The 10,584-nt window shown below is 39.0% G+C and overlaps 1 protein-coding gene across 1 annotated transcript in view; it reads left to right on the forward strand.

Moving 5' to 3' along the window:
- Nucleotides 1-4,281: 4,281 nt before the first annotated feature.
- Nucleotides 4,282-10,584, forward strand: part of QSOX2 (quiescin Q6 sulfhydryl oxidase 2) — a gene marked incomplete at its 5' end in the record, with an annotated part of 19,386 nt that continues 13,083 nt past the window's right edge. Inside the window, 6 exons of the mRNA XM_008947657.1 lie at nt 4,282-4,382; nt 5,613-5,661; nt 6,809-6,914; nt 7,099-7,189; nt 8,688-8,833; nt 9,686-9,829. Of these exons, the coding sequence (XP_008945905.1) occupies nt 4,282-4,382; nt 5,613-5,661; nt 6,809-6,914; nt 7,099-7,189; nt 8,688-8,833; nt 9,686-9,829 (637 nt within the window). The remainder of the gene's footprint in view (nt 4,383-5,612; nt 5,662-6,808; nt 6,915-7,098; nt 7,190-8,687; nt 8,834-9,685; nt 9,830-10,584) is intronic.

Consider the following 10,584-nt stretch of genomic DNA (forward strand, 5'->3'; position numbering starts at 1 on the left):
CCCGTGGGGCCTGGCCGCGCCTGGCTCTGCTCGGCGTGGGGTCACCCCCCACTTCTCTGGTGGCAAACAGCCCTTGCCGCGCTGCCCGAGCGGCACTCAGGACAAAGCGGAGCATAGAAGATACTAGAAAGTCTCCAAATTCAAGGTTTTGGAGGAATAACACACCACCACCTCACACACGCAGTGACCCAGCTGTGGATTCACACGCGAGCATCTGTGTGTGTGTGTGCAGGTCGATGTGCTGAGGCACAGGAGGTGTGTTCAGACTCTGTGAGACAAGATCTTTATCTTTGGAGTGTTTTCTTAAGAGATTGGCCTGTTGTAGAGGCTAAAGGAAAAAGGCTGTGGTACTAGAGAGGCCATGCACGTGTTTGGTTTATATCTGCAGAGGAGAGGAGTACTGCTAGGAATTAATACCAAAATCAGCCTAAGTGAGAGTCAGATTTTCATCAAATAATGACTTAAAAAGAACTGGTGGCCTCCACAATTTATACCAAGGGACAATTGTCTTGCTGTGTCTTAGTCTGCTCTGTTTTTTTCTGGCAAATGCTGAAGTGTTTTACTCTGTAGATCCAAGGTGAGGAAACAAACAGCCCCCTCTGATGCAGGTTAAATTCAACACATCTGGTGGAGAGAAGACCTGAGGTCAGTTTTGTAGGAAATATTATGTTTAATAGAGTGGTGTTAAAGGCTTTTAAACTACTCCTAGTTTAGTGTTTGACCCAAGAGACGTCTCCAGGGTGGAGACAGAGTTTCTAATGCATTCACATGGTTTCAGTTTGGGAGGCAGTGAAGAGCTCTGTTTTTTCTGTCAGCCACGTATGTGAAAAGTGTTAACGATTAACATGAACTGTAGGTGCAGTATTAGGTGGACGTGGGTTTAGACAAACAGAAGTGGAGGCCTATCTAAAAATAGGCCCTGATGAACTTGTCATGTGGGTGAGGATTGCTGACCAACGAGCAGAAGCTCAGAAATGAGAATCACAGAGCAGTAATGGTTTGGGAGCGTTTCCAGGACTCCTTACTTGCACTGGGCTTTTTGTTGACAAAAGCAGTAGCTTTTTTTCTGTTTTCTTTGTGTAAATTTGTGTCACATTTCCAGCTTCTGATTTGATTTCCTTGTGGCCAAAATAGCATTAGATTTTCTTCTTTCCTGAAGAAACGTAGGAATGTGATTGAACAGTGCAGTAAAGATCACAAAGGGGCTGAACTGACCAGAGCTTTTGTCAAAATAAGGCAGGGATTTGTTTATATATTACTATATAATACCTTTGTATGACCTTTGTATGATACCTTTGTAGGCAATATTTTTTTTTTTTGCAACTTGTAGCAACTTCTTCAGAGATATATTTTCTTTCTCATCTGCACTCATAATAACTACAAATGATATTATGCACTTGTGTTACTATAACCAATTAAAGGCCTGTCTGCTCTTTAATCCATGAAGTTTTTATGGAGACTCTCATTTAAAAAGTAGTTTTTTATGTTTGTGGACATTGGCACTAGCAGCAAATGCAGTTGGTAACTTTTCAGCAAAATATTTCCATTTTAAAGTTGGAATGAGTGGATTTTAGTAGGAGACTGAGAACAGTCACACTTTTCATTGGTAGCTTCATCCAAAAAATAACCACACCAAAACATTCCCCACCCCCTTAGGAGGGTGCTTAACATTTATTTGTCAAAAGTATTTGCTCATCATCTGGGATATTCCAGCTGTCCTTGAGGATGCAGACTCATCTGCATTAGAGAACTCCTGGATCCTGGGCTGTAGTAGTTCATTGGATATAATCCGTTTAAACGGGTGCAACTACTTTGTCCATAAAAGGCCTGTGCTAATATACTTAATTTTCATCTCATTTGTTAAGTCTTGGCAATACTATTATTGCAAACTTCATAGCAGAATGTAATCCTCCTGAAAACCAGGAGCAGTGTTTGCTCCTCTTGTGCAGTTGGCATTTTGGATTCAGTTCTCCCTCTCCTCTCAGAACAGACTCCTGAGTTTAGAGTCCTTGCTGCTGCTTTCCCAACCACACATTTAGTTTTATTACAGTAGTGTCCAAAATGGCCATTACAGTTAATTGTTTTTTTTTTTCCTGTCTTAAAAGATGATTGAATCTATCCACCCAAATGCCTGTGGGCTGGAATACTGTGTGGTAATTTTCTGTGTAGAAGCAACAAACGCTTGGAAATGCTTTTTACAACAGGCCATGAATTATGTACAGAAGCAATGCACTCCTCTGGATGGGGAACAACTGTTCCAAATCTAGCAATAATGATTTCCTTCTAGAAATTGTTCTTTAAACATATTTGGTGGGGAGCTGCAGAAACCTTGGCATAGTTTTGGAAGCAGCCTATGTATTTAAAATGTGTAACTCCCAAGCAGCACGCAGGGAGAGGTTCCTTGTGATGCATCTTATTTGCCTGACTGAAACTTTGTAGTGGAAGATTATGTATGGGATGGCATCAACCTACTCAAGGTTTATGCACAGAAAGTGTCTTCCTCATAATACACCCTGGCTGGTGTGTGGCTGTTCTGCAGCATTTCTGAAGTGGGAGGTTGGATCAACCTCCTGGATTTTGAGTTTGCCCAAAACGTTCATGTCATTCATTGAAACTTGTTTAGCATAAACAGACGTAGTGTTAATTAATAGGACACCACTCATCTACCCCTCTGATACAGTGTGTGAGTATTTCAAAGACACTAATGCTAATTTAAAATTAACAAGCATTAAAAAAAATCCAAAACAATTGAAGCTATGGAGTAAACTGGCTCTAGGCTGTGCACTGCAGCAGCTTCAGCATCCTTGCTGCAGGAAAAGCTCCTTTCAGCAGCACCCAGCCCAGCTGCTGCTCTTTAACCCCAGCCTTGGGCTGGAGTTGGGTTTGCATTGTTGTCAGCAGCCTATTTGCATGAGGTTCATGGTGTGGCTATTCATCCCAGGGAGGAGGAGCAGGACAGGTGGAAAAAGGGGGAGGAGTGGTGGAAAGTTGAATGAGATAGATACCCAGAAGCCAATGTTGTGATTTCTTTTTTTATTTTGCATTTTATTTGATGAAATAGACTGTTGTGTCTTTTGTGCTCCACTGAATACGTGCCCATCTGCTCTAGCATGTTTGTAGTTACTCCTGGTGCCTGTTCAGCTGGTGGCATGTTCAGCACAAGTGAATTCTCCATCAGCTGCCCCATCCTCCTCCAAAGACAAATAAAGGTCAAGAGAAATTTCCAGAGCAGCCAGGCGTGCTGCTGTCAATCAGGTCTTGAACTTGATGAAGCTTTTGTGCTCATTGCTATAAAAACAAGTTTAACTTTAGTGCTTTTGAAATGTTAGTGATGCTTGGGAACTGTGCTGTACCTTCAAATTCTGCCCACAGCTGGTTTGATGTAGCTGAGCTTTAAAAAGTAACTGTCCAGGGAGTCTCTTGGAGCAGTTCTTCCTCAAAGTGACTGCTCCAGAAGATAAGTTCCTGGCCAAATGAGAGGGGAAAAAGCTAGAAAAGACTTGAAAGCTTTACTGGAGTTATATAAGCATATTTACAGAAATACTTAAACTCTTGTGGTTATTGCTGTGAAACATTTATAAAGGAAACTCACAGTGATGTTCAAGCTCAACTCTTTAGCACTCTAAAATTCAGATTTGTTTTGGGTATGTCTAATGTATTCCTGAACAGTGCTAGAAGATAAAGACAGCTTTCAGCAAACAGCACGTGAGCCTGGGGTTCTCTGCACATCTGGAGGCCTCAGAGAAAACTGAGAGTTAGGTAAATAATGAATCCTTGCTGAAACAGCTGCAGTAGGAGATGCATGGAATTTATGGCTTTGTAATTGACAGCTGCTTAGATGAGTAGCTGCTGGATTAATTTTATTCAGTTATGTATTCTGCATGCTTTATGTTATGAGCTTAGTGAGAGGGAGAAGCTGCAGAATGCAGGCTGGTATCTTGAAAAGATTGCCTTGGCCTCTGTTTCATTTTCCTGGATTCAATAAAATGGTTTCAGCCCTGGAAGTGCTACATTGTGTGTTGGGAGTCTTCTGATTTGGGTGTATTGAAAGTCCTGATGCAGCTAAGAAAACCAGGGAGGTTTTAGTTCTTTTAAAAATCAGTAGATTGTATTACACTTGAAAATGGAAACCAATAGCAAATGAGGATCGACCGAGGGCTCGATGTTTCTGCTGTTGGAATCTCTGGGAGCTCAGTTGTTGATTGCATGGGAAGCAGGGTGATCATCAGCTGGGATCTGTGATGAGTGCTGCTGAAAACTTCAAGGTATCTTTGTTTTCAGACTGGGAATCTGCAATTCGAGTCGGTGTGCTGGACTGTGGGGAAGAAGAGAACTATGAGACGTGCAAGGAATATGGTATCCACTACTACCCAACGTTCAGGGTAAGTGGCAGCCTGTGTTCCCTTGGGTAACCAGTGTGTGCTGGGTGGGAGCTAAAACCACAACAAACTTGCTTGGGCAGAGTGTTAACATGGAACTACTTGTTCCTCAGCTGTTCTTCGCTTCTGATGAGAAAGCTGCAGGGCTGATGAAAGATTAATTTGAGCTGTTCTTGCTGAATGCAATAGCTGATGCAGTTTTTTGTGGTAGTATTTAAGTCCTCAGTTCTGATTCTGAAGAATTCTTGCTGAAAGAAGGGACTGTTCTAGAAAGCACTGTTGTTACATTGATAAAACACTTATGATAGATCATTAGATAATAACAATTTGTATAAATATTTCTCAAATTCAGTTGTTTGTGAAGATTAACAGTGATTTTAGTTTTGCTATGTGAAAGTAAAGGTGATACATTGACATGGCATCATGAAATCAGCTGATTGCATGACCAGGGCTCAGTTAAAAATTTACTCTTGATCCTTGTCTGTTTTCACTGTTTTTCTAATTATTTTCATCATTTTCTTAAATTGGCTTTTAAAAGGGATCTTGTGTTTGTCAGAAGTATCCACCATTGTTCATCTTCAGGTCTAAGTGCAATTTTTAACTTCTCTGCCCTCATCAGTCTGTATAATCACATTATTAACTGTAAGTGTAAGCAGAATGTGCTGGATGGAGAGGATTGAATAAACTGTTTGTTATGACAGGAGAGGGAACAGGAGACATTTCACTGTAGAATTTGTGAGGTTCTGCCCTGATAGAACATTATTCTTCTTTTAATCTTTAAAATTTTGGGTATAAATTGTAATGCTGTCTTTATTAGACACTGAACCTTTTCTATTTTATTGTTTATAGCAGATATATTTTATTGTTTATAATCTCTTCAGCCACTGGAGTGAGTTGAGAAAATGAGAATAGTGTTCTAAGTATATACACAGTTGGTAGTACTGATTTGGTAATCTGCTAATTGGTGTTTGGGTTAATGTTTGCAGTGATGGATCAATATACAGTGTTGAATTATGCATTGTGGTATCTTCCCTCTAAAAATTGCCTTTACTGTAGAACTCCTAGGCTAAGAGGGAAAACTCTCTTCTGCACAGCCAGATAAAAATGTTTTGTAATTAGAGCTCTAAAATGTAAAAATTCTTGAAAACCCTTTTTGTTTCTAAACTGAGCTTTCATCTTATACAGGGAGTTATTTTTAAAGTAATAATACTATTGTTTTTTTCTCCCACATAGTACTTCAAAGCATTTACAAAGCAGTTTACTACTGGAGAAAATTACAAAGGTAAGAATATGCTACTGTAAAAAATCCCCAAAGCAGTTATCCTATCAGCCAAAAATGTGTCACACAATAAGCAAAATCTGGTTACCTGTCAGTTAGTTTAGGCAGCTGGAGATGAGATGGACACTAAATAGGTCTTTAAGATAGGATATTACAAATAGTGGATGAAAATCAGGCAGGATTTTAGACAGACAAAACATTTGTTCAAGAATTTAGGGCTCATATTCCTCCTTGTTTTAAAATGTAGTTGTGAATTTTCACAAATGTCTAGATAATTTTGTAAAATACCCTTTTTTCCACCACACTCCTCCTCGGGGTGAGATCCAATTTGCTCAGTCCCACTCGGATGCTTTTTGATCCCTCAAGCCACTTCCCAGGCATCCTGAATCTCCCTGGGAGAACCCCTATTCAGATGCTGACTAACTGAAAACAGGCTTATCCCTGTGTCTGAGGGATCACAGCTTGAGATGGTTTGTCTGGGGACAAAAGTAATGTTGTCTTTTTCAATGGATTAACATTTAGAAGGCCAGAGGTCAGAAGGGAGACCACCTGCACCATTAACCCTTCCTCTAGAAGCAGACTGTAGTGGTACCTGTTACTTGTGAGAATTTCTGCTTTTTACTTCCTTTCTCTTAAATTAAATAATACATATTTTTAATTAACCCAGGACAGCACACTTCAGTTATTTTCTTATGTTGTTATGTGGCTTTGTGATGGGTCTCACCTGACCCATTTTGGTGAGAGTGGCTCAGCTTTGCAGTGCACACTCAATACCCTTAGTGCATAAAAAATACTGAAGTTGTCCATGCCAACTGTGGTGAAAATGAGCACACCCTGAGAATGAAGCATTGCTGGAAGAGAAAACCAAGCAAAGCAGTCAGATGGTTTGATTTGGAAAAGCCTTGAAGTTTTATTCAATTTGGGGTAGGATGGCAGCTTTTAAATAAGATCTCATCCCAACATTAAAATTAAATCCCACAACTAAATTCTCAGTCCCTCTTTCAGCCAAATGGCATTCTGCTTTTTAAGTCCAAATGTGAAACGAAAACCTGACACAGAGAAGCATGAGGATGTATGAAAACCTTGCCCAGGAGTAATTTTTCCCCAGTTTTCTGAAGTGGTGTATTTTTTTGTAACCTGTACTCAGCAGGAGCAGATCGAGAGCTGCAAACAGTTCGTCAGATGATGATTGACTTCTTACAGAACCACTCCCAGGAGCTGAGGCCACCTGCTTGCCCCTCCTTGGATCCAGTTTCGTGAGTTCCCTGTTTAAAATGTCTGCTTACTGAATTCATCAACATGTAGAAGGTCTGATTAAAGATGAAATAAGCTTATTATCTTATTCTCAGTTCTGCTATGAGGTTGTAAAAGGAAATTCCAGCAGTGACAGTGGGTGTGTTGCATTCTACCTGTGCTAAATAGCTGTTCTTTTCTGCAAAGGTGGAGTGATGTTTCTTCTCTCCTTGGCAAGAGGAGCCATGGTTACACTGCTGTTGTGTTTGAGAGCAATAACTCCTATGTGGGCCGAGAGGTAACGTATGGCTGAGGAATGACAGATATGTGTGAATGTTATAACACAGCTGAATTTTATATTATTTAGCCAAGCCACAAAATTTCTGGTTATAGGACTGAATTAAAGGGTCATAAAGGGCAGCCTGTGTGTATTTGAGGTATCATGGAATAAAGGAATTCTATAGGGCTGTTGTGTTTAGTCACACAGAGGAGCTAATTTACACATGAACGTGGTGTCATGTTAACATCTTCTATTCACTATTTAGTGAACCATCTATCAATTTCATTGTTAGCAGAATTCTCTTTTCTTTCAAGATTTGAAAGATTGCAACAAAAATATTGTCAGATTCTGTTGTTTTGTTACTGCTAGAGAACCATTCATAATACTGTCCTGGGGAGCTTTTGTGATTTCAGCTGTTAATCTAAATTCTCTGGTTCTCTTTCTTGGGTATAGGTTTTAGGAAGTTACATTCTAAATTAAGATGATAGCATAAAACTTGTCACAGCTCTGAGGCACTGAGGAAGTGGAAGTCTTTGGTGTTTTGTTTCCCCCACCCTACCAATAAAAATATTTGATTTGGCATCATTTCACCACCTAATGAGCCTGCTGTTAGCTTAGGCAACTGTTACTTTTCTCTTCCTGCCAAGCTCTAGGATAAGTAAAGAAAATAAACTGCACAATTATCTAGGCATAATCTGTGTAGAAACATCCAATGCCTGTGAAATGTTTCTAATCAGATTTGATGCTGAGATGACCCAGTTCCATAAGTAGAGGAAAGTTTGCTGCCAAAAGTGAGAATCACTTTGAAAAGCAGGCTGCTTCCAGATATTTGTTTTCTGGAAGCTGTTGTGTTGATACAACTGGGCATTACTGAAGAGAAGTGTGATGCTTATAAAGCCCTTCAGATTTTTACCACACTTGCTTTAATTTTATTACCTGCTGTTTCAGGGAAAGATTGGATGTTATTTGATTAACAGAAGGAGGAGTTTGCTTTCAGAAGAAAAACTATTCACAATATGTTAACTTCATAGAATAGTTTAGTGAAATAGCAAATAACATTGTTTTCAACTTTACAATATAAGACAATATGGACAAACCTAACAGCAATCACAGCAGCTAAAGGAAGGAAGGACATGTATTTAGCATTGGTGGCAGGAGGGAAGGGTCTTCATAAACCTGTTGGTGCCTGTGGAATATCCTGTGGGCTATTTTGATGTTTATGAGGACATTTTATCATTCATTCTCATGTTTTCTTTAGATGTTAGACTTCAAAGGGAAAAGGTCATCATAGACCAAGGAAAAAAAAAAAGGAGTTAGGAGAAACAATTTCCAGAGAAGACTGGATCTTCTTTAACTGAAATTGTTAGCATCCATAGAATACTTGTAGATACACTCCCTTGGTGAACAGCTTATTGATGCCCTTGAAGGGGATGCACTTCACTTGTTTGTGTCTTGTCCTACAAGATTGGATATTGCTTGACCAGTGTATAATTGATGTCATCTTTTCATTCCTCAGGTTATCTTAGACTTGATCCAGTATGAAAACATTGTTGTAAAGAGAGCATTGAATTCTGATAAACTTTTTCTTGAGAAACTTGGTATTACCTCAGTCCCTTCGTGCTATCTGATGTATCCAAATGGGTCCCATGGATTAGTTAACATGTAAGTAGTCACCTGTCTGAGGAATATGGGGAGCTTCACTTAAGGTGTAAAAAGCTTCCATAGCTTCCTTTCATGCAAAGCAAGTTATTCTATAACCTTTTTTTTTGCATATGTATGCTGACATTGTGTCCTGGCAGGTAATCAATGCATTGTATTGACTGAAGCTGTGTGTTACCTGTATTATTTGTAAGGACCAAATAGTACTTTTGCCTGTTCATAGCTTTAGTCTGTGACTGTGATACTTCTGAAAGGAAAACACTTTGGAAAGAAAGTGGGAAAAGACTTAATGAAGCATCAAAGTTCTTAAAAAAACTTGCTTCTAAGTCAAAATACTCATTCCCTGTGAACATTGCCTGTGTAAAGCAAACAGACATTTTATGAACATGTTGTGTTCTTATTTTGAATGGATTTTCAAACCACTAATCCCAATGATTGTTATTACTGTTCCTAAATTGAACATTATTTCATTTCACTTTCTAGCAAAACGTAACATCAACCAAAGTGAATATCTTACTTTCTAAATATACTCATTTGCTTTGGTTATTCACTTTTTCTGAGATGAAAAGTAATCCTTGCTTTGTCCATTTATGTGCAGTTTGAAGCCTCTACGGTCTTTCTTTTCTTCGTATTTAAAGTCCCTGCCAGGTGTAAGAAAAAAACTTCTTTTGCCACTTCAGCTTCCTGCTTTGAACATTGTCTCATTTCACTTTCTAGCAAAACATAACATGTTGCACTAAAAGTGAAAAACATCAACCAAAGTGAATATCTTACTTTCTAAATATACTCATTTGCTTTGGTTACTCACTCTTTCTGAGATGAAAAGTAATCCTTGCTTTGTCCATTTATGTGCAGTTTGAAGCCTCTACGGTCTTTCTTTTCTTCGTATTTAAAGTCCCTGCCAGGTGTAAGAAAAAAACTTCTTTTGCCACTCCAGCTTCCTGCTCAAGAAAACAAAGAGGAGAGTACAGAAATCAAGGTGTGGAAAGAGTTTGATAAGTAAGTGACACTGTTGATTTTCAGTTATTAACATTTGCTTGCAGTTTTTCCTTGCCACTTGAGCAGCTCTGCTGGAATTTGTTCTGAAGTCCTAGTGCAGTTCAAAATTTTACTTCATTCCACCATAGATGGTGCACCTTGAGTTAGATAGGTTGGTCTCTACTGAATGATTTCCATTCTTCTTTTGAGTAAAATTAAAGATGTTTATGCTTAATACTGGAGAAGTTACAGCATCAAAGCTGACAGCAAAGCTTTCAGCTGTTGCTTCATCTGTTTCTCTAGTATATTCAGCTTACACTTAGGAGTTAGTTCAATTCCAGCATCAAGGTTACAACTTCTTTACAATTGTGAGCAGTGTTTCAAACAAGGTAAAATTATTGAGGGCTGCCAGTATTTTGTTTTTAGCAGGAAGCATCAGCACTGCTGTGGAGAGAGTGATTATCTGGAAAAGTATTGTTAAATACTGAATTGATTTAAAAATACCAAGGACTTACCACCCATTACCTGAAGTATGTATATCATCAATTTGAACTGTTGGGAAATTTCAGCCAGTAATCAGTGTCCCTGAAAAAATAAGTAATAGAATAACAAGCTGTAACAGTTCTGTAGAAAATGAGAATTCTCTGTGTGTATAATAGTGAGGCAGTGCCCACTAAAAAGTGCTTGTCAAATGCAAGTATAATAGAAAGTACTGAAGTCACTGTAAAAGATGTTTATCATACCAAATCCAGTAAGGTTTATCTTCACCCTCTTTC

Source organism: Merops nubicus, unplaced genomic scaffold (assembly GCF_000691845.1).
Source record: "Merops nubicus isolate BGI_N331 unplaced genomic scaffold, ASM69184v1 scaffold10749, whole genome shotgun sequence".
NCBI classification, from domain to species: domain Eukaryota; kingdom Metazoa; phylum Chordata; class Aves; order Coraciiformes; family Meropidae; genus Merops; species Merops nubicus.